Below are 26,994 nucleotides of genomic sequence, written 5' to 3' on the forward strand. Positions count from 1 at the left end.
CCGGCGATGGGGGCGGTGCTTCCGGGGCGGGCAGCCGGGCCGAGGGAGGAGGGTCTGACAGTTGGCGCCGCCGGGGAGGGAGGGCGGGCGGCGCGAGTGGGCGCGGGCAAGGAGGGTCAGGTGAGGCGCGGGCCATGGGTGGTGGGACTGGGCCGGATGCGGAAGGGATGGATGGCGTTCTGGTTCTGGAGTCATTCTCGGCGTCGCTGTGCGGCCCGGACAAACGACTTCTTTCTCTGAACCTCAGTTTCCTCCTCTGTAGAATGGGGGCCAGAATCTGGCATAGCATCCTCCCTCTGGGTTGGAGTGAGAGCTCAGCTCGTGCATGTTGGAGACCCTAGTTCAGCGCTTAGCACACTGCACACTTCGTACTATACTTTTGTTAGTAATGTACTGATGAAAATGTTTGCGCTTGGCATGGAAGATCTGGGTGTGGGGGCATGAAATTGGAGGCCGGCAGATTTCGGGTCAAGTCCCAGCTCAGCTTTGTGGCAGTGAGCCTGTGCCTTAACCTGTCTGAACCTCATTTTCCTTATCTGCAGAATGAGGGCTAATAGTACCAATATCATAGAGTCGTTGTGAGGATGCTAATGAAATGTGCATGTGAATCCCTTAACACAGGGCTTCGTACAGTATTGAGTAAGAGTTCCATGTATTGGGACTATGATAATAATGATTCTGAGAGTTACCGGTGTAGCTGGGACTTGCAAGGGAGTAAAGGGTTGGAGGAAGCCCAGAGACGGCAGTAGGAAAAACTGGAATCTGGAATTGGGCAAATCGACGTCCTGCCACTTCCTATTTGACCAATTTTGCCGGATCTCCTAGATTTAAGTTTTTCTTTTTTTTTTAAAACCACTAATGCATTTTCCTCCAGTCAGTTCACTTGAGATGGACATTTTGCATTGCTGTACTGATGGAAAACCAGCATTGCTGGCTGTGAAAAGAAGGAAAACTTAACCTAAAATGCAACGGAAGTAGAATAGTCTATTAAATTGTAGACAGAAGCTGAAAGAGATTGAAATAACCTGTGCTTTGCGATTCCACAATGCCACGGACCCTATCAAGTTATACTCTGTTCTTCACTTGCATTTGGCACGGGACTGACAAAAGTCAGTGACTGTCCTACCCTTTCTCTAGCTCACCGAAGGTGCATTTATTTAATGTGTATGTACATAGCACTTATCTCCTGCCAAGCATTGTTGTAAGCACTTGGTGTTTATGAACTTGCTTCATCCTTCTAACCACTGTAAGAATAGATACTCCTATCCTTCTTGTTTTAGAGTTGAGGGGAAGTGAGATCCAGAAAGGTTCAGCCACTTGCCCCAGGGTCAGGGTTCAGAAGTGGCAAAAGGATTTAGGTCCAAGCCTTTTAAAAAAGGGCTTAGCAAGGGAGTCTGATACATGGTAATTTCTTGAGTTTGGGGACTTGTCATTTTCTATTATTATTAACGTTCCAATTTTCACTGTTCAGAAAGTCAGCGCTGGAGATGGGCTTTTAATGAAGGAGAGAAGCAATTGAGTCCAGCAGGGTGACCTCTGCAGCTGTAGGGAGAGGATACCAGTACTCAAAGGCTTCTGGTAAGCATTAACTGGAACCTTGCCAAGACTGAGCACAGTGCCTGGCTTGTAGTAATCGCTCAACCAGTGTTAAATCATAGTCATTGGACTGACTTGGGTTCAAGTCCTGGCTTATAGTTAACTTGCTGTGTGATCCTGGACCTGCCACTCTCGTTTGTAACGTAGGGATCGTTTTAGGGGCGCCTGGGTGGTTCAGTGGGGTAAGCGTCCGATTCCAGATTTCAGCTCAGGTCATGATCTCATGGTTCATGGGTTCGAGCCCTGCATCGGGCTCTGTGCTGATGGTATGGAGCCTGCTTGGGATTCTCTCTCCCCCCTCTCTGCCCCTCCATTGCTTGCGCGCGTGCTCTCTCTCTCTCAAAAATAAAAAAACGTTCAAACAAACAAACATGGGGATCATTTTAACTTTGTTCCCCAGGTGGTTGTGGGGAGACATTGAGCTGTGTATATTCAGTGCCTGCCGAGGAAACATTCAACAAGAGCTACTGAATAGGCCCTGGAATCCGGGAGAACTTGTTTTCAAATCCCAGTAAAGTCACTTGCTAGATGTGGCATTTGGTAAATGACTATACCTCGACGAGTCGGTTTTTTTTCATCGATTAAGATGGGGCTAATAATAGTGCTCAGTCATGAGGAGGTTGTGAGGTGTCGACATGATGCCTGGCTCCGGTCCTGGTGCATAGTCAGTGCTCAGTACGTGAGATTTGTTTTCCTGTCTGACATATCGAACCCTCGCCATGCCCCGCTCTTTGAGAGATGCTGGTTGTGCGGTCTTTGGCCAGTGGCAAAATCCAGAGGGGAAAGTAGATCTTAGGAGTCAAGTACGGGGCAGAGTGATGTCTGTGGTCACGTTCATCAATAAGACATGCAACCAAAGCCAGAGGTGGTCAGGATGAACCCTCGCTGGAGGTAGAGGAGAGAATCTCACATCTGGTGACTTCAGGAGAGCTTCACAAAGCAGGTGGCCAGGCCAGCAGAGTGAAGGAGAGCTTGCCAGGAGGACAGGATAAGAAAGCATTCTGGGCCCAGGTGACCTGCTGTGGGAAAACCAGGGGGGCAGGCAAAGCCCTTGGGTGTTAGAGGACAGGCTAAGGCGGGATCCCTGGGAGATAAGAACAGCCACTGCTTCTAGACGAGTTGGAATGCACAGGCACTGCCTCAGGTGCCCCGTGCATAGAAACTCGCCTGGCCTTACAGCAGCCCTTCGAGGGTAGTACCATCTGGACCGTCCCTGTCCCTGTCCCTATTTACAGATGAAGATGCCAGGTTGACTAGTGAAGTAACCTGCTAAGACCACACAGCTAGCATGTGGTCGAGCCAGATTTGAACCCTGCAGTCTGGTTCCAGGGCCCTTACTCTTCTACTGTCTCTCCTGTACCGTCAAAATGGGGACAGGGAGGGGCAGATTGTGGAGGACGCCGAGAAGGGGTGAGGGAGAAGGATCAGAATCGGGGGCTGAGGTGGGTAGAAGAGGGCAGAGGGGCTGGAGGAGAGGGCAGGGCTGGAGAAGGACAGGAGGGCTGAGTGGGAGGTTTGGGCCCGGGCAGCGTGGGACGAGTGGTCCTGGAGACCGATAATGTGGACCCATGAGGCAAGGAAGTTTTTCCCTTTAGTTTCCTTTCAGCCCTGCTCTTAATGTTCAGGGGAAGGTCTCCTCCGTTGGTGCTGGTATGTCTTTAACAGCTTCCGGGCACCTGCAGTCTTACCTAAGTGGACACTGGTTTCCCATTTCTCCTCCGAGGCCCCTCGTGAGGCGGTGGGCCACCTGTCTGCGCTCAGCTCCCCCTCCTCTCCTCCCCTCCGCTCACTCACTGCAGCGCAGTCTCAACAACGGCTCCGTGCGTGCGGTCCCCCTCACATGCCAGATGGGCTCCTGCCTCAGGGCACTGGACTTGCTGTCCCTTTTCCCGGAACACTCTTCCTCTACAAAACCACATGGCTCGCTCCTCCACCTTCTTCGGGTCTCTGAATGTCACTGTAGAACGGTCTCCCCTGTTCACCCTGTTTAGAGTTGCAGCCCCTCCTTTCCTGGTCCTCCAGGTTTTCTCCATGACACCGAAGGCTTTCTGACTCACCGTATCCTTATCTGTTCTGCCTGTTTACTTCTCTGTCTTCCCCTCTCCCCAGTCTCCACCTAGATGCCACACTCTGTGTTTTTGTTCCCCTCCGTATCCTTAGCTCCTAGAATAGTGCCGCACGCAGAGTAGGTTGTCAGGAAGCAGTTTGGGAATGGCTGACTAGTGGGCATTTATGGTTAGAGTCTTGAGCGGGGGTGTCTTTTGTTTTCTTTTTCTTTCTTTTCCTTGCTCATTCCAGCCAGAAACTTTTGAGGTGTGTGGGAACAGAGCTGCGGACATTTGCCGTCCCTGGGCCTTGTCCCAGGCAGCAGTGATAGTTGTGGTGGCAGCTCTGTCCCAGGCTGACTTCCTGCCAGCTGTTCCAGGCTATTCCTGGGCTGTGAGCCCCCAGCCCAGGAACGCTTCTCTGGCAGGCAGACCGACAGGCAGCAAGGGAGGGACGTACGTACACTCACAGCCTGTGGCGACTCATGGGCCCTTCTCCCCTCGTTCTGTCTTCCAGGCTCCCGGGAGCAGCACCAGGGCCAGGGAGACAATGGTCTCAGTGACTATGGGTGAGTCTGTGGTCTTCTCTCTGGGCTCCCTCTCCCCACTGTCCTTTTTGAGGTATGACCTTGGTGAGGGGAGACGAGGTGGGGGAGGGAGGGCCAGGTCACTGGCAGGAACAGCTGTACCCTGAGGAACGTGGAGGCGGGGCCAGGGCCTCTCCGCTCTGTGTGTTGGCCTCCGGACAGCATGGTCTAGCCTTAAAGAACTTGTGTCATGAAGTCCAGCGGCGCCTGGGTTTTCTCACCTATAAAATGGAGATACTAACAGTTCCTTACATCCTAGGATGTTGTAAGGAGTAGAGAGCTTGTTGCACATCAGATCTCGGGCATGGTTCTTGACAAATGTTAGCCGTTATTATTCTCATGAGCCGTGTCTCTGTATTCTCTTTAAGCCCGTATTTTGGGATTGCCCAAGCACTGAGGTCAGCTGGCAGCTTTGCAATTTTTTGAGATTTGTACATCTAGAAAAGTACATAAAACGTCGGAAGAGCAATTAAGCGAACATTCCCGATTCCATTTACGTAAAGCACAGAAACAGCCCAAACCAATCTTACCGTTAGAAGGTGGTGGTTGCCCTCGAGACGCCACTACATAGGGAGTTGGTGGGGGGGGGTGGGGGGGTGGGCGTGGCTTCTGGGATGTTGGAAATGTTTTATTTCTGGATCTGGGTGCTGGTGTGTGCTGGTTTATGAAAATTATCAACCTATGTGTACTCTTGTATGTGGGTATGTTCTAGTTCAATACAAAGGTTTTAAAAAGGAACCATCCAGGCCAAGAAATACAATGTTGCCAGCCTCCCCAGAGCCCACCCCAGTCACAACCCCCTCACTCCTCCAGATGGAATCAACCATTATCTCATCTTTGTGATCATTTCTCCTTGCCTTTTATAGTCGTACCACCAATGAGAATATTCCTATTCTTTACACTTTGGTTTTGAACTTGAGGGAACGAAATCGTGCCTTGTGTTCTCTCGTGTGTGGCTTCTTCTGTACCACACAACATCTGAGCATCCCCTCTGTTGCCGTGTGTAGCTGTGGTTCTCTCCTCTGCACTGCTGTGTGGTATTTACTGTGTGAGTGGCCGCCCTTTGTTTACCTGCCTCTGTCCGTGGCCACTGCATTGTTTCTGGGTTGGGGCTGTTACAGACAGACTGCTCTGAATATTCTAGTGAATGTCTCCTGGTGTGTATAGCAAGCCATACCTCACTGAGTCCATGACCCACGCTGTTGCCCATCTTTAATATTTCGGAAATGGGGGTGCTTATGACCATTTTTTTGGCAGTATATTTTCCTCTTCAGTAGGACATAAAATGATGGTGGGGGCCTGATGTGGGGATGTTGGCAGTTCCTTGACTTTCTGCTTCAGGCAGCTAGCTACCCCCAAATGATGTGGCACCTTTTTCCTCCTTAATAAGATTTTTTAAAAATTAGTTTTAGAGAGAGGGGCTCCTGGGTGCTCAGTTGGTTAAGGGTCCAACTTTGGCTCAGGTCGTGATCTCATGGTTCATGAGTTCGAGCCCTGCCTTCGGCTCTGTGCTGAGAGCTGGGAGCCTGGAGCCTGCTTCAGATTCTGTGTCTCCCTAGTTCACTGCCCCTTCCCCACTAACACTCTGTCTCTCTGTCTGTCTCTCAAAAATGAATAAACATTAAAAAAATAAAAAAAATAATTTTAGAGAGAGTGAAAGCAGGGGAGAGGGACAGAGAGAGAGAGAAAGAGAAAATCTTAAGCAGGCTCCACACTCAGCGTGGAGCCTGATGCGAAGCTTGATCCCACAACACTGGGATTATGACCTGAGCCGAATTCAAGAGTCAGACACTTAACTGACTGAGCCACCCAGGCTCTCCCCCTAACCTTAATAATAGTTTAATTAAGATACAATTCACATTTTATACAGTTCACCTATTTAAAGTATACACTTCAATGGTTTTGTGTTTTTAAGTAAGCTCCACACCTATTATGGAGTCTAACATGGGGCTTGAACTCCCAACACTGAGATCAAGAGTCGGATATTTAACCGACTGAACCAGTCAGGCACCCCCACTCTGTGGTTTTTATCCACAGAGCTATACAACCATCATCACAATCAATTTCAAAACCTTTTCCTCACTCCTCCCAAATGCCCATACCCATTAACTGATAGTCAAGTTACTCTCTTTTCTTCATCGGCCTCTCAAAACTACTAATCTACTTTCTTTCTTTTTTTTTTTTTTTAATGTTTATTTATTTTTGAGACAGAGAGACAGAGCATGAACAGGGGAGGGGCAGAGAGAGAGGGAGACACAGAATCTGAAACGGGCTCCAGGCTCTCAGCTGTCAGCACAGAGCCTGATGCGGGGCTCGAACTCACAGACCGTGAGATCATGACCTGAGCCGAAGTCGGACGCTTAACCAACTGAGCCACCCAGGCGCCCCTACTAATCTACTTTCTGTCTCTGTAGTTCTCTGTAGATGTTTACCTGTTCCAGCCATTTCATATAAATGGAATCATTTTGTGGTGCCTTTTGATATTTAGACAAAGTTGCCTGCTTTTGGCTAACAGAACCTAGGGCCCCATGCCTGGGAAGGTGGATGGTGCCTGTGCAAGGCAGCAAAAGCCCCCCTTCCCTGGGCTGGTGGGGGAATCCTGAGGGCATGAGCTCCTCACCTGCCTCAGTCCTGGGGAGATGAGCTTGTGGCCAGGTGGGCAGGGGCCTCCCTGGGAGAAGAGTGGTCCCTGGGCTTGGCCTGAGTTCTGGATGGCCACCAAGACCAGAATCTCTTTCCCCACTCCGAGGCTCAGTTGTCTGATAAGCAAAATGGGCCTAGCAGTAGCAGACTTCTTCTCATCTAACATAGCATGGATTGTTGGGTGCCATGCTATATACCTTGAGAAAAAGTTTCACCAGTTAAAACCATGGCACACCATTGATTCTGAGGTGGATCTTAGTTTCAGAGGTGTTAAAATGTGAAAAAAAAATCTTTTGGAATTAGTGATCTTATCTAACACACATTGGCCACACCTAGTTTGAAAGTCACACCCAAGAGGCCAACAAAGAAGTTTCCAGACAATAAACTTTCATGGGTGGGTGCCTCCTTGGTCTTGACCTTGGCCTGGGTAATGGTGGTAGAATAATAGAATAATGATGATGATGATGATGATGATGATGATGATGATGATGATGGCAGCTGCTATGAGTTGATGTTGTCCCCTGGCCAGGTGTCATTCAAGGCCCTTTATGTGGACTTTCTCATTGAGTCTGCACAGTGATCTGAGGATGTTAGTGTTATCACTAGAATTCGAACTCAATGAAGGAAGGGATGTTGTCTTGTGCCTTGCGGTATCCCCGGTGGCTCGAATGGGACCTGGCCCGTGCCAGTCCTCAATAAATACTTACTGAGTGTATTATCGTAAATTCACAGATGAGGGAACTGACACACCAGACGTTAACCTCCCATTGTCTCTTGGCCCGGAAGTGGCAGAGCCGGAATTTCAACCCAAGCTCCAAAGCCTATACTTGCTGCTCCTACAGTGAGGAGAGGGCCTTACTGACGCTCACAGGCCAGCTCTGTGTCCCTTCTTCCCATTTACCTGTGGATCCCGTCACTCTCTGGAGCTGGGCCTGTCAATGGGGACCAGGGCGGAGAACGCAGAGTCCCAGCTCCCTGAAACCTGGCACTGGCCAAGCATGGGGACGACCGCTGCAGGTCACATCCCAGGGCAGGGCAGAGCTTATAAGAAGGGCGGTACAGCAGCACATGGGTTGGGGACTCTGCTTCCTGTTAGCGATGTGGCCTGAGGCCAGCTGCCCAACCTCTCCCTGCCTCAGTGTCCTCATTGGCCAAGTGTGGGAGTCCTAATGCTGCTGAGCTCACAGGGCTGTCGCGGGCCTAGTTCCACTGTCTGCGTGAAGCGCTCAGCCAGGGTTTGGCATGCAGTGAGCATTTAATTTGTGGGAGCTGCTGCTGTTGTGGCTGCTGTTGTGGCTTTTCGGCTGCTCTTCTCTAGAGAGAACAATGGGAATAATGAACCCTGTCCACCCCTCAGCCACTTCCGAGTGGATCCAGTTCTTTAAGGAAGCCGGCATTCCTCCCGGGCCTGCTGTCAATTACGCCGTGATGTTTGTGGATAATAGGTAAGGGGGCCCGAGGGGACAGAGCTGAACCTGGAGAGAGGCGGAGAGAGGCGGGGAGAAGTGGGGGGAGCCTGGGGGGGGGGGCGGGGGGAGATGGGAGCTGGCCGGCCCTTCCATCCTGGCGCACTGGTGGCCTCACCACTCACCCTCCCCTGTAGGATCCAGAAGAGCATGCTGCTGGATCTCAACAAAGAGATCATGAATGAGCTGGGCGTGACTGTGGTGGGCGACATCATCGCCATCCTCAAGCATGCCAAGGTGGTGCACCGCCAGGTGGGTGTCCCACCCCACCCCTCGGTCCCCGGGTTTAGGGCGCGGTGGAGCAGCGGTAGCAGAGCCAGCAGGAGGCTTGGAGGCAAAGACAGGCAGACCTGAGCTCCAAGGCTGGCTGCACCATTTGTTGTGTGACGCTGGGCGTGTTGCCTAACCTCTCTGAGCCTTTCTTTCTCCATTTGTAACATTAAAAAAAAAAATGTTTATTTTTGAGAGAGAGAGAGAAAGAGAGACAGTGCACACACAGGGTGAAGGGCAGTGAGAAAGAGGGACAGAGGATTCGAAGTGGGCTCTGTGCTGACAGTGGAGAGCCCAATGCGGGGCTTGAACTCATGAACTGTGAGATCATGACCTGATCCTAAGTCGGATGCTTAACCGACTGAGCCACCCAGGCGTCCCTCTCTCTCCATTTGTAGAATGCAGATAGGCAGACCTATCTTGCAAAGTTGTTGTATTACATTAAATAAAGCCCCAGTACGGTGTGAACAGTAGGGCCTCAGTAAAGGCTCTCTATTACCATTACTAGTTCTCATCTTCCCCGTGATAATAACATCATTAGCAGGATTCTTGTCTGTCCCCAGGACAGGAGCTCCCGCTTAGGACCCAGGTGCTGACTTGGCCAACAACATGGCTGTTCCATTCTCAGCCCCTCCACTTATGGTGACCCTAGACTAGTGATCTTCACTTCCCTGAATCTTCTGAAACAGGCTTCTCCCACACCACTCCTGCTGTGGCCACCTACCAGATAGTATGTGGTACCGAGCTCCACACTGGGAATGAAGAGCTTGTTGAGCTTTGATAGCTGACATTTACCGAGCGCTTACCATAGCCTGCCAGGTGCTGTCTCCATCCTTCATCCATTTTAACTCATTTCCTGCTCACTCCACTTGACTGAGAAGGAAACTGGCTCTGGAGCGGTGCTCTCAGACTCCCCACTTTACCAAATGGTAGCTGCTTCCCCCACCCAGGGACGGGCCTTCACCTGTCCAGCCAGCCGGGTCCCCGCAGTGATGGCTTTCTCACGTCAGGGACTTGAGTTAGCACAGAGAAGGTCACTGAGCAACACTTTTTTTTTTTTTTTTCCTTGAAACTTTTAAATTTGGGAATGATTTTAGATTGACAGAAAAGTTCCGACAGCAGTACAGAAAGTTTCTGTGTCTCCTTCACCCAGCTTCCCTTAATGTTAACATTCATAGTAGCCACGGTCCATTTGTCAAAACTAAGAAATAAACATCAGGACACTACTATTAACTAAAATACAGACTACTTGGATCTTTCCAGTTCTTGTATAAAGTCCTCTCTCTGTTTCATATACCACATTGCATTTATTTATGTCTCTTTCTGTCTCTTAAGTCCCCGTTGATTTATACCAGTTTCATAGTCTTCCCAGATAATGTTCGATGACCTTGACAGTTTTGAAGAGTACTGGTCAGTTGTTTTGTAGAATGTCTCTCCGTTTGGGTTTGTCTGATGCTTTCTCATGGTTAGGAGTGAAATGTTTTGAACTCTCTTCTGTAGCAGCTCAGACTCTGATCCCCCTATGTTGCTCAGATTTCTCAGATTATCCGCGTGGTATCCCAGGCACCTTTTTTTTTTTAAGTGTTTATTTACTTTTGAGAGACAGAGACAGAGCACAAATGGGGTGGGGCAGAGAGAGAGGGAGAGAGGGAGAGAGGGAGACAACAGAATCCGAAGCAGGCTCCGGACTCCGGGCTGTCAGCACAGAGCCCGATGTGGGGCTCGAACTCACGAACCGTGAGATCATGACCTGAGCCGAAGTCTGAGGCATAACCGACTGTGCCACCCTGGTGTCCCATTATTTTATTTATTTATATTTTTACAGGACATGTGCAAAGCTGCCACTGAGTCCGTGCCCTGCAGCCCCAGCCCCCTCCCAGGCGAGATTCGCCGAGGCACCTCTAGCGGTGAGTTCCACCTACCCAGGGTTCCTTTCCTTCAGTCATGCGCTTCAGCTGTAGAGGGGATACACCTGAAATCTGCAGAGGTGAAACAAAGCCATCTGAGGTTCTCTTAGGAAAAAAATAGTCTGGGTAGTGAGGTGGCAATATGTCCCGTCGATTTTCATTGGTGGTAGTTCTGCTCCATAACGTCACTGTGACTACTGAATTAGTGAATATTGAGTCACTGCTCCTAGAAGAAGTACAAAGTTAGGTTCCTGTAAGCCTCTAGTCACAACATTTTTGTCAGTTGATTAACACAGATCTTACTATTATTTTCTTTTACTGTTTATTTATTTTTGAGAGAGACAGAGACAGAATGCGAGTGGGTTAGGGGCAGAGAGAGAGGGAGACACAGAAGCAGAAGCAGGCTCTAGGCTCTGAGCTGTCAGCACAGAGCGCGATGCGGGGCTCAAACTCACGAGCCGTGAGATCATGACCTGAGCCGAAGCCGGACGCTCAACCGACTGAGCCACCCAGGCGCCCCGACACAGATCTTATTTTATGTGTATTTCTGTTTAGAGACCTTTTACTTGTAATACATTGTTGATACATTAACATCAAGCTCACAGCCAACAGCACTGTGACTCCTGCCTGGACGAAGCTAATCTAACATGTATTTTCTCCATAAGGCACATCACCTGGGAATATGAGAAAGCACGTTGTCACTATGCTTGGGCGCCATTTTAAACAGCAAAATCACTATCCAAAAGCACAAAAATGTAAAAAGGGGATGCAAAATAGACCGTGAAAAGGATACTTGTTTACCGTGAGAGCTGAAGGCAGAGAGTCCCCTTGTTTGACTTCAGTTGGGAGTGTGTGTTGGGTGACTCGAGTGTTTCACTGTTCAGCGCATGGCTGTGAATGGCAGCAAAAGCACCACAAATACTGGTTTTGGGGTTAGAAATCAATTATAGTGAATAGGCGAATTTGCAAATATGGAATCCGTGGATGGTGAGAATGGTATTTATACATTTGGTTTTTTAGCAGTGTGGTACCTTTTTTAAGAAAAATAAACTTTAGAAATTTAATATGCATATTAGCTTAACAAGCCCCAAACTGGTTTAAAATACAAGCTTTTATCTCTTGTGATTTTTTTTTTAATGTTTTATTTATTTTTGAGAGAGAGAGACAGAGCACGAGTGGGGGAGGAGCAGAGAGAGAGGGAGACACAGAATCCGAAACAGGCTCCAGGCTCTGAGCTGTCGGCACAGAGCCCGACGTGGGGCTTGAACTCACAGACTGTGAGATCATGACCTGAGCCAGAGCTGGACACTCAACCGACTGAGCCGCCCAGGTGCCCCGTATCTCTTGTAATTTTATGACATGGCTGGTCACTTCTGCTCTGGGTCAGCTCAGCTGATCTCAGTGGTCACCTGGCAGTTTGGTTGAGGCTGGGTGATCTAGGATGGCCTCACTCACACGTCTGGTGGTTGGCTTGATGTCATCTGGGCCAACAGAGGTGACTTGGCCACATGTCTCTCATTTTGCAGCAGGCTAGCCCGGGCTTGTCCACGCAGTGCTGATTGCAGGGCTCCCCAGAACAGCATAAGAGGGCAGACCCCAGTGTGCAAGGCACCTCTTAAGCTTCTGCCTGTGTAACGCTTGCTCTTGCCTCATTGGCCAAAGCCAGTCACGTGGCTAAGCCCAGCATCAGTGTGGGCAGTGCCTACCCAAAGGGATGGACAGAGGGAGGCTGAAAAAATTGGTGTTCTTTCCTGCAGCAGTCTTCCTCAACTTACACACAGGAAAGGGTTCCAATCATAAAGGTACAGCCGAGTAACTTTTCACAAGTGCAACACTCGTGTAGCCAGCAGCATCCAAATCCAGAAACTGAAACATGACCAGCATCACTACCCGCCCCTCCTCTCCAGGGTACCCATTACCTTGATGTCTTTTTTTTTTTTTTTTTTAAGTTTATTTATTTATTTTGAGAGAGACAGACAGTGTGAGTGGGGGAGGGGCAGAGAGAGAGAATCCCAAGCAGGCTACGCACTAGGAGCGCAGAGTCTGACATGGGCCCTGAACCCACGAAACTGTGAGATTGTGAGCTGAGCCAAAACAAGAGCCGGACGCTTAACCCACTGAGCCACCCAGGTGCCCCTTATTGACCCTGATTTCTAACAGCATTGATGATCTAGTTTTTTAGTCTTTTTGCTCGTCTTTCAAATGTACGTAAATAAAATCAGATAGTATGTTATTTTTATACCTTTTTGAATGTCTTAGTGTCAAACAAGTTAAAAAAAATTAAAACTAACAAAAATGCTCGTGGAGAAAATAGGCAGTTAGGAATAGAGGAAGCAGGCAAAGAAGGAAAGGGGTGGGGAAGAATGTTCCAGAAAAGCATTCCTGGTACACTCACTTCTATACACTTTATGATATACACCTTTGAATACGCATGTCTGTATCTATGTGTCTGACACCTGACTACAGTTCAAATTCGTTAGGGCGAAGATAGTTGCTTTTCTTGCACCCAAATGGCGCTTACCTGTCGTGACAAAACATCATATGCCTTATCCCTTTTAAGCAAGACATCTCCCTCTGGGTACACTGCAAGAGGCAGGGCCTCTCAGCTGCTTACCTTTCATAGCAGAACGTCCCGATCATCCCAGGACAGATTCTGTGCAGCCACGTGGTTTACAGCTGGTCAGAAAGCCACCCTATCCGGCTTCAGAGCTGTCTGAAGAAATGTCCTGGGGAAATTGTGGAGGGGTGTATACCGATCGTTACCAGGGGAGTGAGCAGGGCTGAAAACTGACCGTTTCTTTCTGGTGAGGGGCAGGGAAGAGGTCTGATTGGGAAGGGCCAATCCCCAGACTTCCGGGTGACAGTAAGGCTCCAGTTCTTGACCTGGGTGGTGGGTATGTGGGAGTTCACTTTTTGTTCAGTGGTCTCTGTGGGTTTGGTGTATTTTTCTGTATGCTATAGTTATAATTTAAAAAATCAACCAAGTAACATATAATTGTGATAACGTATTGAGGGTCATTATGGGGAACTTGAGCAGGTTTTGAGAGAGAGCACAGAGCAGAAAAAGAAAAGACTTTTGGGGAGTAGGTAGGGTGGAATACCCAAATCTGAAAGCCCTTGGTGGAGGGTCTGGGGATTACTGGGACTGTGGTACAAGCAGGGACAGCATGGAGACCCCCTCCCTCCCCTGCAGGGCTTCCCCAAGAGCTTTTGAAACCTGTGCCCTAAACCCAGCTGTTCTGAAGACAAGACCCGTGTCCTTCCCATGCTGGGGTTGACCCTCTAGAGCATGCTGTAGCTCCCACCTTGCACCCTGAAATCCCTCCTTTTGCTCCACAGAAGACAGGGGTGCCAGAGCCTGCCCTCACCCCCATCCTCCATCCCCAGAAGGGGGTTACCGCTTATCTCCCCTCAGCCCAACTGGAGCCGGACCCACCACTGCTTAGGGACCTGGCTGAGTGACCCCCTCCTGGAGTCACCATTTCCTCGTCTGTAAAATTGGCTTGCAGTAGATCTGTCTGGTAGGGATGTTGGGATTTTCAGTGATAGTGTTCATCTTTGCCAGTAGATGTTCCGTGAGGACCTCTAAAGCACCAGAAACTGTGATAGGCACTGGGGATACAGAAATGAATGGGCATTGTCTTCTCATGGGGCTTGCATGCTCGTGGGAGATTCCACCAGCAAACAAAAACGTGTAATTTGATGTCAAGCAGCAATTAGGGCTACGAAGAAAAAGAGAGCCTTGCATAAGGTCAGGGTGGTAGAGGTGATGGAGAGGTCCAGTAAGCTTTTTCTAAGGAGGTGCTGTCTGAGAGGAGACCTGAGTAAAGAGCCAGAGAAGGCCCGTTGGTACTCAGGGAACTGCATACCAGGCAGAGGGAACAGCATGTGCTTTGAGAAGGTGCACACTTCTGGGGGAAGAAGATCTCCAGACCAGCTGGGCTGAAGTGGAGCTGGGAGAGGAGCTCAGAACAGGGCTGGGTAACTGTTGGGTGAAGAGTGACAGGAACCAGTCTGGTCTAGGCCCTCAGGAAGGACCCCCCAGGCAGTGAGGAGCGGGCTAGCTCCTGTTTAGACTGGCTGATGCCCAAGCATCCCCATCATGGCAGTGCAGCTATAGGGGGACCCCAGCTGCCCCTTCCCCATGTAGTCCCAAGGCTTGTCTTCTGTGTCCTGGCCTCCATCCCAGGGACGATGGGACTCTCGCCTTTCCTCCCCGCAGCTGCCTCTCGAATGATTGCTAACAGTCTGAACCGTGACTCCCCACCCGGCACTCCACCGAGGCGGCCGGACACCAGCACCTCCAAGATCTCAGTCACCGTGTCCAACAAGATGGCAGCGAAGACTGCCAAGGCTGCCGGTGAGGGGGTTTGGGCAGATGGCGGGAGGAGCTGGGGGTGAGTGTGGGTTGGCAGATGGTATTTGGGGGTCACGTTCCAAATATCTCATGGTGCTTTGAAGGCCTCAGGGTGTCCAAAGCGTTTGGATTTGGTCCAGCCCCTGTACCTCTGTGTGCCTTGCTTTCCAAGTCTATAGAATGGGGACAGTGGGAAGCTGTGGACGTGGTGTACTTAACAGCACAGGGGCACAGCGGTTCTCACTCAGGGGTCTGTTCAGTCTTTTTAAATTTTTTATTTTATATTATTACGGAAAGAATGCTTAATATGGTGTCACCCTCTTTTTTTTTTAAATGTTTATTTATTTGTTTTGAGAGAGAGAGAGAACAAGAGGGAGGAGGCAGAAAGAGAGGGAGAGAAAGAATCTCCAGCAAGCCCTGTGTTCTCAGCACAGAGCCCGATGCAGGCTCGATCTCACAAATTGTCAGATCCTGACCTGAGCCGAAACTGAGTCAGATGCTTAACCTGCTGAGCCACCCGGGCGCCCCTGACGTCACCCCCTTAATTAAGTCTTAAGTGTACAGTACAGCTCTGTGGACTATAGGTGGCTCAGTCTTTTTTCTTTTTGGTAAATATATTCTTTTTTTTTTTTTTTTAATCATTTATTTATTTTTTAAATTTACATCCAAGTTAGCATCTAGTGCAACAATGATTTCGGGAGTAGATTCCTTGATGCCCCTCCCCCATTTAGCCCACCCCCCTCCCCACAACCCCTCCAGTAACCCTCTGTTTGTTCTCTCTATATAAGTCTCTTATGTTTTGTCCCCTTCCCCGTTTTTGTATTATTTTTGCTTCCCTTCCCTTGTGTTCATCTGTTTTGTATCTTAAATTCCTCATATGAGTGAAGTCATATGATATTTGTTTTCCTCTAATTTCGCTTAGCATAATACCCTCTAGTCCCATCCATGTAGTTGCAAATGGCAAGATTTCATTCTTTTTGATTGCTGAGTAATACTCCATTGTATATATATATATAGTTACCCTGTCTTCTTTGTCCATTCATCCATCGATGGACATTTGGGCTCTTTCCATACTTTGGCTATTGTTGATAGTGCTGCTAGAAACATTGGGGTGTGTGTGCCCCTTTGAAACGACATACCTGTATCCCTTGAGTAAACACCTACTAGTGCAGTTGCTGTGTCATAGGGTAGTTCTATTTTTACTTTTTTGAGGAACCTCCACACTGCTTTCCAGAGTGGCTGCACCAGTTTGCATTTCCACCAGCAGTGCAAAAGAGATCCTCTTTCTCTGCATCCTCGCCAACATCTGTTGTTGCCAGAGTGGTTAATGTTAGTGTCTCAGTCCTTTTTAACAGATGTTCACTGAGGCCTGCACTGGTGCCGGGCCCTGTGCTTGATGCAGGGGTCAGAGGTCAAGAAACTACCATTTCCTCTCAGCAGCCAGAAGGATCCTTTCAAACCTTCAACCTGACCCTTTCACACTCAGCTAGAACTCTCCAGGGCTTCCCATTGTCCCAGTAACAAAGTCATCTTCCCACGTGGCCTATAGGCCGTGCATAATGTGAGCCCATCTCCTGTGTCTCTCCCTGGCTCCCTTCCCCAGGTCCCTTCTAGGCTCCTTCCTGTCGTGGTATTTCTGCCCCGATGTTCCCTTCTCCCAGCACATTCTTCCTTCACAGACCTTTTATGCTTGGCCTCTGTTCCTCTTCCAGGTCTCAGCTTGAAATCTGGGAATAGGACCCTGGCCTTTGGGCTTCCAAGCCGTCCTTCTGTCTGCCCCACTGTCCTGCCTTTGTCGGACCCACCCCCACAGCAAAGATCTTGGCACAAGTGGAAACTGAGGCCCAGGGAGGGGGCTTTGTTATTCTGATGCCCAGCCCCTTCATGCTCTGTCCACCTCCATTGCACATGCTCCCTTTTTGCCGTGTGTGTTTAGAAGTGCCTTGTCCCCTTCTTGGGGATGACCCTTTACTTCTTGGGGCGGGGGGAGGGGCAGCGAGAGGGGGGTAGAGGATCCCAAGTAGGCTCCGCGCTGTTAGCACAGAGCCTGACGCAAGTCTCGAACTCACGATCCATGAGATCATGACCTGAGCTGAAGTCCAATGCTTAGCCGACTGAGCCACCCAGGTGCCCTTCTGGCCTTTTGATTGATGTCATGAGTAAGAAAGTTTAAATTGATTTCCAAAGTATTGAAAAAGTGATGAGCCTGGGAGTGACTAGCAAATGTGTCGAGGGGATTTTGTTTTTCTAATTGAGATATAATTTACTTAGGCATGATATACAAATTGCTAGTATACGGCTTGATTCATTTAGAAAAAATTATTACACCTGTGAAACCATTGCTTAGCTGGAGCTCTTGAACTTTTCCATCAGCCAGCAGTTTCTCCTTCTGAGGGGATCCTGACTGGGCTGGGAAGTCAGCCTGCTCGGGGCAGGGACAGAGGCAGAAAGAGCCTGGGAGGCCCGCCACAGCGTGGAGATTCTGAGCACCGTCGGCAACCCCGTCGTGGCCAGACCTCTGAATTTCTTAGTGGTTCAGAGTCAGTGGTGATGGGGTGGTTGGGAAGATAGGGGATTGCAGTCATTTGAACGTATGGAGATAAAGGGCACATTCGTGCCCTTCGTTGGGCATTTAGCCCCCACCCCAGGAGAACATTCCACCCCAGAAGGTACTCACCACCCCTCTCCTCCCCAGCAGCCCTGGCCCGCCGCGAAGAGGAGAGCCTGGCCGTTCCCACCAAGCGGCGCCGGGTCACTGCCGAGATGGAGGGGAAATACATCATCAACATGCCCAAAGGCACCACCCCCCGGACCCGTAAGATCCTGGAGCAGCAGCAGGCGGCAAAAGGTACTGTGCTGGCGGGGGCACACGCTTTGGTGTGGAGACTGCCTTTCCCTTTTGCTGCTTTGTGCGGGGTTGGTCATGCCCTATGGGCATTGGCCGAGAAGTGCGCTCTAACGAGATCCAGGGGGCCTTGGACCAAGGGGACCGTGCGGGTGGCCATAGAGGAGGAGAGCACATCACCACCTCCACCCTCGCATCCTGCAGTTAGTGTAGCAGGTGCTTCACCTGGCACCTCTGCCCCAAGGGCAGGGGTCTGACTGTAAAGTGGTGTCCGTGTCTGGCTGAGGGCAGGTGCCCAAAATGGTGGGAACCGTCATCATGAGCCAGAGGAGTCTGGTTGAGGTTCAGTCCGTAGCTGGGGTTTGCATCTGGTAGTGCAGAGATGGTCTTCCTCACAGTGTTCCTTTTAGAATGTTGTACGCATTCCCACGGGGAAAGCATTCATACGGTGCGGAAGAGTAGCCGATGTCAACTCATTCTTTCCCTCACTCCCGTGTCCCACGCCGTCATTAACCTTTCCAGACCGGCACCTGTGGACTTGCACGCGTGTATCTCTATATAAAAACATAGAGAGGTGTTTGTTTCTATTTCAACACAAATAGCAGCAGCCTGTAGGTATTATTGTAGAATTCTTTTATTGAGATCTTTTCACATGAATACTCGTGGATCTGCTTCATTCTTTTTTTATTTTAAATGTTTACTTTTGAGAGTGAGAAAAAAAGAGTGCAAGTGGGGGAGGGGCAGAGAGAGAGGGAGACACAGAATCCCAAGCAGGCTCCAGGCTCTGAGCTGTTAGCACAGGGCCCAGCATGGGGCTTGAACCCACGAACCGTGAGATCATGACCTGAGCCGAAGTTGGACGCTTAACTGACTGAGCCATCCAGGTGCTCCTCTGCTTTGTTCTTTTTAACGGTCATTTAAATTTAATATTTGCATCGTGTTCGTATATCACGATTTAGTAAACATTCTCCCATTGATGGCTATTTAGGGTGTTATTTAGGGAGAGGGCTTATCCGTTCAGCAGACTCTCAGAGGCCCATGACCCAGAACAAGACTGAAGGGAACAAGTAGGGATTTAGAACTCTTCCCGCACACGTTCACGAACTCGTGCAAAGTTTCCAGGAGCCCAAGGGTCAATTTTAGTGGATCTTTCCCACATTTGGCACTAGCCAGAAACACGTGGGTCAGGTCTGTGTCAGCCAGCGCTCAGACACAGAGTCCGTGCCTGCCTGGGCTGGAGCTGCCTGGGCCTGGGCCGCATCTCCCCTCCCTTGTCTGCACGATGCATGATGCTCGGCCGGGCCCAAGCTCCGCGCGTGGCTCAGTGGGTGCTGGCTGAGGGCTCACTTCCCTCCCAGGTCTCCACAGGACGTCCGTGTTCGACCGCCTCGGCGCCGAGACCAAGGCAGACACAACAACAGGGAATAAAGTGAGTTGGAAACGGGGAAGCCAGTTGGGGTTCTCTGATTCTTGTCTTCCTGCGGGTGTTGATCCCACATCCAGCCCCTCGTACTCCCTGGGCCGCCTCCCCTGTCTTAACAGTCTCCGTTCCATTCTTTGCACCTCAACGTCTCTCCTGATTTCCAGTCCCCGGGGTCTGGCCAACTCCTGGATGCTGCCCTTGGGTCCTCCCACCAGATGTCCCAGACTGGCCTCGGCATCTTCCCCCAGAGTAACTCCCCTCCCGGGCCCCGTCTCAGGGACACCCCAGTGCCCCATTCCGGGCAGGCTCTAGTGATGGCTCCATCTGTCTTCCCTTCTCTGCCACTTTTCCCTGTCTGGATAGGGCGGTGGCCTCCTACCTGGTCTGCAGCTCCTGTGAACCCCCTTCTGGCCCTCCCCCCCATAGCAGCAGTGTGTGCCACCCACAGGACAGGCCACCCCCCCCCCCCCACCAGATGCTTTCACCGTGGTCAGGATGAACGCCACCCTCCTCGCCTTGGCCTGCAGTCCTGCGGGCCCCAGGGACAGTGTGTGTTAGGAGCACGCAGCCTGAGCCCTGCCCGGCATGAATCCAGCTCTGTCACCACCTGGCTGCATGGCTCTGGCCACGTCACTTAAGCTCCTGGTACCTCAGCTTTCTTATCCGTGTAGTGCACACCTCATGGGGTGCTTGTGAGGATTAAGCGACACACACCGGCACAGTGCTGGGGGTGTCTGGTGCGCAGCAGGCACTCTTTAAGTGTCACCTTTGACTAACTGCTCCGGAGCTCCCCAGCTGCGTTTCCTGCCTCTCCAGCCCTCACTTGCCAGGGCTTACCCAACCGTTTCCTCGCTTCTTGGAGTCTTATCACGAGCAGGATAATAACACTCAGGATCGTGTGGCTTGAAGATGTAGCCGTGTAAAGAGCTTGGCACAGAGCGAGTGCTCCATCAGTATGATTCCTATTCCTGCCTTGGGGACTTAGCCCTTGCTCTTTTCTCTGCTGATTCATCCTTGAGGGCCTGGCTCAAACATCAGTACCTCGGAGAAAGCATCCCTGAAGTCGAGAGGGGTCGAGGCCTCCCTGTCTCCTGTCCACCTGTGCTCCCATCTCTTCCAGAGAACGCAGCACTGTCGTAATTAGGGAATCGTTGGGTGTCATTTACCATGCCAGGTCTGTCTTCCCCACTGGACTGGGAGCCCCCTGAGGGCAGGGCCAAGGCTGTGCTTAGTCACCACTGTTTCCCCAGCACCACCCAGCACGGGGCCAGGGACAGTCGGGACTCAGGAAATGTCTGTTGAGTGAATGAGCAAATTTTTCTTCTCTCCTGTTCTCCTGCAGATCTCTGCAAATGGTCTCTCCGTCTTCTCTCCCCCCCACCCTTCTTTATTAGACCCACCTGCCGTTACTTTCAGATCTCATCTCTGAGGTCTCTTGTCCAGGGAGTCTCTCCTGAACTTCAGCCAAGGTCAGGAGTCTTCTCTGGGCCCCACCAGGTCCCTGAATCTCCCCTGTCGTGGCTCTCACCACTGTGTAGCGTGTCACTGTTGGGGATTTCTCCCAATGAGGCCAGGCACAGATGGGGCAGCTCTCCCTGCATGCATGTTGAGTGACTACATGGCTCACTTGTCCCGTCTCTGACCCCTGCAGCCCACAGGAGTCTTCAGCCGCCTGGGGGCCACCCCAGAGATGGACGAGGATCTGGCTTGGGACAGCGACAATGACAGCAGCAGCTCTGTCCTGCAGTATGCCGGGGTCCTGAAGAAGCTGGGCCGAGGCCCAGCCAAGTCCAGTCCCCAGCCAGCACTGACTGTGAAAGCTAAGGCCACAAGTTCGGCCACAACGGCTGCCACCCCAACACTGCGGCGCCTGGCCCTTTCCTCACGTCCTGGACTCGAGAGGAAGCCAGAGTCCCTGTCCAAAGGCAGCATCATCCAGAGACTGGGCAAGGCTGCCCTTGTGCCTGAGGCCCAGGACAGCCAGGTCACGAGCACCAAGAGTAAGTCCTCAGCCGAGGTCAAGGTCACCATTAAGAGGACTCTGGTGGGGCCCCGGGGGAACAGCTCCAGCGAGGGCCTGGGTGCCCAGATGGACCATGCGGGCACAGTGAGCGTGTTCAAAAGACTGGGCCGCAGGACCTTCTAGCCTCTGGGTGGGGCGCAGTCCCCTCTCCAGGCTCCTGGCTCCGGCAGAGGCTCCAGTGAGGGCGCACCCAACCCTCTGCCGGCTTCCGGATGACACTGCTTGTCTCCCTCGGCATTGGAGCCGGCCCGAGCTTTCTGGGGACTCACCCCAGTTTTCTGAGTCTGAGATGGTCATTGTGACCTGGCCTTGCCGCTCCGGTCTTTCCTTTCTCTCACGTCCTCTGTTCTCTCCTCTCTGACTGTGGCCTTGGCAGGGCACACTCCTCTACCTCTCCCAGAGCCAAGTGCCCTTTTCCCTCCCCCATTCTCCTTCCTGCCTCTCAGCAGCATCTGCTGCCTCAGCCCCAGCTCCTCAGCCTTCCAGTCCCCCAGAGCAGGTGTCACCTGGAGGGGCCGACTTCCCGACTTCCCCTCGGCCCTCTGCCCCGTCCCCCTGCTACTTTAACTTCTCAGTCTCTTCCTCTCTTCATGCTGTTCATTTCTCTTCTGTTTTCTGTCCCTGTGGCAAGGCCCGACTGTGCGCTGCGTCCTGCCTGACCCTCCTGCGCCTCCGGCCTCCCAGCGGCCCCGTCGACGGTGGCGTCGAGCCTGTAGAGACTGTTAGCCGCCCTCGCTCCCAGACCCTGGGCTGCAGCAGGGCCCCTCTGTTTTCCGGCCCTGGGCGTCTTTTTCTCTGAAAGCCTGTGGCGGGTGGCGAGCAAGGGTCACCGGGAAGGGAGGCCGGTGCCGAGAGAGAAGAAAACAGCTGTTTTAATATATTTTTGTGGCTTTCAAACTGTTTCCCTCCCCTCCTTCAGGGTGAGTCACAGGGTTGTTTTTCACACAAAGCACAATGTGGGTGGGGGTGCCAGTGAGGGGTTGGGCTCTGTCTCTGAAGGTCAAGGCTCCACGGGGGCCATGTCTTTGCTGCAGGCCCCCAGTGGAAGGGAGTAATGGTCACGGTCCCTGTTCAGTTGGGCTTCCTCTCCCCATCAACCAACTGCGGTGGTCCTGTCTCTGTGTCTGTCCCCCCACCGTATATTTCACCTGTGCCTGCCATTCTGCCTGTTGGCAGCTTTCCAGATTGCTGGCTTCCTGGTGAGGCAGCTCCTGCCGATTTGATCACACACCCATTCACTGCTGCACAGCCCCCTACCCTGTGCCAGGCCTGTTTGAGGAGCTAGGGATCCGTCGGGAGCAAGGCAGACAAGCTCCTGCCAGCACGGCTGACCTCTCTGGCCAGGGAGATGGCGGTAAAGTGATCATGCTGTCGGAAGAATGGGAGTGAGGAGCAGAGGCGACCAAGGCCTCTTCAGAAGTTGGGGGTAAGAAGGCCTTTTAAGAGGAGGTGAGGCAAGGGCTGAGCCGGGAACGATCAGAAGCGGCTGCGTGAAGTGCAGGAGGAGAGTGTTCGGCCGAAGACAAGGCCAGGGCAGAGGTTGAGCGAGGAGCAGGGAGAGGCCAGGGGGCCGTCAGGTGTCAGGGGAACCAGGGGCTGAACGAGGGGCCTGCCATGTAGCACAGGTGGGGGCAGGTGGGCGGGGACCAGGTGACTTAGGGCTTTGTGATTCATGGTGAGGAATTGGACATCTTCCCTACGCTCTGAGAAGTTGGGGAGGGTAAAGCCGGCGAGTGATGGTCTGAATTGCCTTTTGTGAAGATGGCTTTGGCCCCTGTGAGGAGGATAAATTGTTGGGAGGCAGCCATACAGGAGCTGGGGCAAGAAAGGAAGGTGGTGTGGGGTGACGCGTGGGGAGGAGGAAGGTGAGTGGGCTTCGGTGGAGCAGCGGGGAACGCGGATGGATGGGAAGCTGGGGTGCGGGGAGCAGGGGTCACCTCGACACCGGAGCATCTAGCCAGAGGTGCCGTTTGTGGAAACCAGGAGGCTGGGGGTAGAGGAGCGGGGGTGGGAGGGCACGTGGCCGCTGGGGCTTGAGGGGGCCACCCGGGGAGCTTCGAGGAGTGACACCAGTCTGAAGGGAGCATAGAGACAGGAGAGGGCCCAGATGGGAATTGGGGGCCCTTTTCCCATTTAGAGACCAGGACTGATAGGATTAGCGGGAGTGGTCTGGGGGTTGGGAGGCCTAAGAGCAGGTGAGCATGAGATTAGACGTCACCCATTTTTTTTTTTTTTTATTGTGATAAAATAAACCTAACGTAAACTTGACGATCTTAACCATCTTAAAGTGAGCATCCTGTCCAGTGGCATTAAGTATATTCACACCGTCATATAACCATCATCACCATCGTCCCCACATCTGTGTCGTCTTCCTGAGCTGATTGTCTATTTGTAGTGTTTTGGTTGTGTCGTGTTGGGGGCTACTGTGTGTTGGGCAGCGAGCCAAGCACAGGGCCTGGGTGTGAAGGGTGGGGCTTCAGTGTGAAGGACACGGTAGGGAGGGCTGAGGCTAGACCTTTTGGGGGGACTGTAGGAGGTCGTACCTCAGAAGGACAGCAGCTGTTGGCAGCGGTGATTCCGGAGGCTGCACCCTCCTGGTGGCGCCACAGGGAGGGGCTCACACGCCGTATGCTTTCCCTGCTGCTCTTCAACTCTTGGGTTTTTTTCCCCAGTCATTTCCTCTGGTTCCACCTCATGGACAATTCTAGCAACTGCCAGGGTTCAGAGGAAAAGTTCCGGTTACTAAATTTAAGAGCACTGGATAATTTCTTGATGTGCAATGATGTAAAAAACACGTGTCGCTCACTTACCCACGAAAGGCTCACCTGCGTGAGGATAGTCACGTCACTGTGGCTCTTTATGGAGGCCCAGAGGGGAGTAAGCTGCCCCGCATCTCACCCAGCTGGCAAGTGGCAGGTCAGGGAGCCGACCAGGAACCCTACCTTGTGCTGATTGTGGGTTTGAAACAAGGACCTTTTTGGAAAGGGGAGGGTGGGGTCCTAGGATAGTAGTTTTGGATTTTCTCGAGTTATTTACATGTACATGTCCCCCCCCCCCACCCAATCGACTTGTTGTGAAAAGCATTTGCAGCTTTCGGATGCTGTGGCCCATGAGAGTCATGCCCCCTCCTGCCACCGTGTGCTGGGTGGGCCAGACCAGACACCTCCTATGCCTCCTAGCTGCTCCAGAGACACAGTGTGTGTCCTCACTGTTTGACTTGGTGATTCCCCCGAACCAACCCCAGCATCTGGGACCCACAGAAGTGTGTTATTTTTCCTCTGGTTCTGTTAAGTATTTTTTTTTTTTAATGTTTATTTATTTTTGAGAGAGAGAGAGACAGAGCATGAATGGTGGGGGAGGGGTAGAGAGAGAGGGAGACACAGAATCCGAAGCAGGCTCCAGGTTCTGAGCTTCAGCACAGAGCCCAACGTGGGGCCTGAACCCACAAGCTGTGAGATCACGACCTGAGCTGAAGTCGGAAGCCCAGCTGACTGAGCCACCCAGGTGCCCCTCTATTAAGTTTTTTTTTGAGCAGAATACTTTCATATGGTTCAAGATTCCAAAGGCTTTATGGTGAAAAGTTTACACACACACACTCATATATATATATATATATATATATATATATATATATATACATACAGGCAGAGGAACATACAGTACACATATACAGGCACACACGCATATTTATGGCCTAATTCACTTCACCAACCCTTTTTGAAAGGGAATTCCGGTTGCTTCCGGTCTCTTACTAGTGTAAGCTGTGCTGCAGTGGGTAAGCTTGTCCCATGTGAAGTCAGGTCAGGGGTGAATATGAAGAATTCCAGTTATATCAATACTTCAGTGCGACTACTGATAATTGGGTCAGTAGGAAATCTGAACCAGGCTCCCCACCCCCTGCCCCAAGATTATTGGCATTCTTCACACGACTTATTCGTACACTCATCACCCCATTCCAGAAAGGAATGGAGAGCCGTTGGACTCTTCTGGTTGGAGACCACTGGAGGAAGCAGGTCAGGGAATGCTGAGAACTAGCACCAACCACACCTCTGTGCCAGGAAATACTAAATAAGGGCTTTGGTAAGTTGACAGACTTCCCAAATCCTTAGGGAAAGGGCAGCAGCATGGAGGTCAGGGACTTCCTATTCTCCTCCCATAAACAGATGTCATATGGAGGGACAGGGAACCTAGGGCTCATGCTAAATCATAGAGCCAGATCTGAGCCATTCCCGGTGAAGGATTCTGTTTGGATGGTGGTCTTGGGATGAGGTGACCTCCTTAGCTCACACCAGTAGACGGAAGAGGCGGGATGGGAACTTATAGCACCTGTGGGGGCCAGCCAGCGTCCAGGCAGCCCCACCGCCCCTTCCTCCAGAGTCGGAGCCTGGTGCCACCCAGGTGGGCCAGGTATCAGGCTGCGGCGGCCTTGTTTCCTCCTTTCCCTCCTTTGAGGATCTGAGCTGACTTAGACTGGTGAACGCGACTTCTATATACCTGTCTTTGAAGGCCTGATGTTTACCTACACAAAACTTCACCTGCTTTGCGAACTCCAGGCCTCTGCACACTTCATCAAACAGGCGAAGCCTGACCCAGCTGGCAAGTGGGAAGACTAGGTCTGCTGTCAGGAAGCTGGCCAGGAGCCTTGCCTTTTTAAGTTGTTTTTTTTTTAAGACTTTAGTTTTTAGAACAGACTTTATTATTTATTTGTTTTTTTAATTAAAAACATTTTTTTAGTTTATTTATTTATTTTGAGAGAGAGAGAGAGAGGGAGGGAGCATGCACAAGCAGGGGAGGAGCAGAGAAAGAGGGAGGGAGAGAATCCCATGCAGGCTCCATGTTGTGAGTGCAGAGCCCGAAGTGCACTCAATCCCGTGAACTGTGAGATCACGACCTGAGCTGACATCAAGAGTTGGATGCTCAACCGACTGCCACCCAGGCGCCCCAACAGACTTTATTTTTTAGAACACTTTAGATTTGCAGAAAAATTGAGAAGTGCACTTCTGCCGGCAGACTTCCTGTATACCCCTCCTCCAATTTCCCCTATTGTTAACATCTTACATTAGCATGATTTCATGTGTTACAGTGAGTGAACCAATATTGACACATAGGTATTAAATAAAGTCCATAGTTCTTCACATTTCCTTAGCTTTTTCCTTAGTTTTAATATCTTTTTCTGTTCCAGGATAGCATATTACGTTTATGTTGTCGAACACTTGCGTTGACAAATAGGGAATTGTCGTGCTTCCTCAGGCCCCTTCTGGTTGTGGCAGTTTTTGATGACCTTGACAGTTTTGAAGAATAGTGGGCAGGTCTATTAGAGATTGTCCCTCAGTTGGGATTTGTCTTTCTCCTTATTAGACCAGGGTTATGTGTTTTTCAGAGGAAGAGCTCCGAGGTAGAGTGCCATTTTATCACATCGTCCGTAGGGTGCATGCTGTCCATGTGATTTACCACGGTCTATGTTAACCTTGGTCACCTGGCTTCATTACCTACTGTTTGCCGGATTTCTGCACTGTCAGTTTGCTCTCTCCCTTTCTGTATTGAACTCTTTGAAGGGAAGTCACTCTGCACAGCCCACACCTAAGGAGTACAGGGCTTAGGCTTCACTGCCTTGAGGGCAAAGTGCTGACACAAATTAGAAATAAACCTGGGAGGACGCCTGGGTGGCTCGGTCTGTCGAGCGTCCAACTTCGGCTCAGGTCATGATCTCACAGTTCGTGAGTTCAAGCCCCACATCGGGCTCTGAGCTGTCAGCACAGAGCCTGCTTCATATCCTCTGTCCCCCTCTCTCTCTGCCCCTGCCCTGCTTGCGCTCTCTCTCTAAAAAAAAAA

The 26,994-nt window shown here is 51.2% G+C and overlaps 1 protein-coding gene and 1 long non-coding RNA gene across 7 annotated transcripts in view; one reads left to right on the forward strand and one right to left on the reverse strand.

The window, feature by feature from the left end:
- Positions 1 to 8: 8 nt before the first annotated feature.
- The window catches only part of C17H19orf47 (chromosome 17 C19orf47 homolog), a 35,947-nt gene continuing 8,961 nt past the window's right edge, over positions 9 to 26,994 (forward strand). The window contains exons 1-10 of one of the 6 annotated variants that reach the window (XM_058709763.1): positions 9 to 120; positions 1,472 to 1,578; positions 4,159 to 4,210; positions 8,229 to 8,316; positions 8,475 to 8,589; positions 10,433 to 10,514; positions 14,737 to 14,874; positions 17,567 to 17,719; positions 19,075 to 19,145; positions 20,791 to 22,059. In XM_058709763.1, the coding sequence (XP_058565746.1) occupies positions 4,192 to 4,210; positions 8,229 to 8,316; positions 8,475 to 8,589; positions 10,433 to 10,514; positions 14,737 to 14,874; positions 17,567 to 17,719; positions 19,075 to 19,145; positions 20,791 to 21,285 (1,161 nt within the window). In that variant the 5' untranslated portion in view covers positions 9 to 120; positions 1,472 to 1,578; positions 4,159 to 4,191 and the 3' untranslated portion in view covers positions 21,286 to 22,059. Of the gene's footprint in view, positions 121 to 1,471; positions 1,579 to 4,035; positions 4,211 to 8,228; positions 8,317 to 8,474; positions 8,590 to 10,432; positions 10,515 to 14,736; positions 14,875 to 17,566; positions 17,720 to 19,074; positions 19,146 to 20,790; positions 22,060 to 26,994 lie in introns of those variants that run through there. The other 5 variants (XM_058709764.1, XM_058709761.1, XM_058709760.1 and 2 more) reach the window with 5 other exon arrangements.
- LOC131500479 (uncharacterized) lies at positions 10,396 to 13,390 on the reverse strand. Its single transcript, XR_009256307.1, has 2 exons — positions 13,129 to 13,390; positions 10,396 to 10,740 (listed from the first exon to the last, which is right to left on the reverse strand). It is a non-coding gene; the product is annotated as an uncharacterized LOC131500479 (long non-coding RNA).

Source organism: Neofelis nebulosa, chromosome 17 (genome assembly GCF_028018385.1).
Source record: "Neofelis nebulosa isolate mNeoNeb1 chromosome 17, mNeoNeb1.pri, whole genome shotgun sequence".
NCBI lineage: Eukaryota > Metazoa > Chordata > Mammalia > Carnivora > Felidae > Neofelis > Neofelis nebulosa.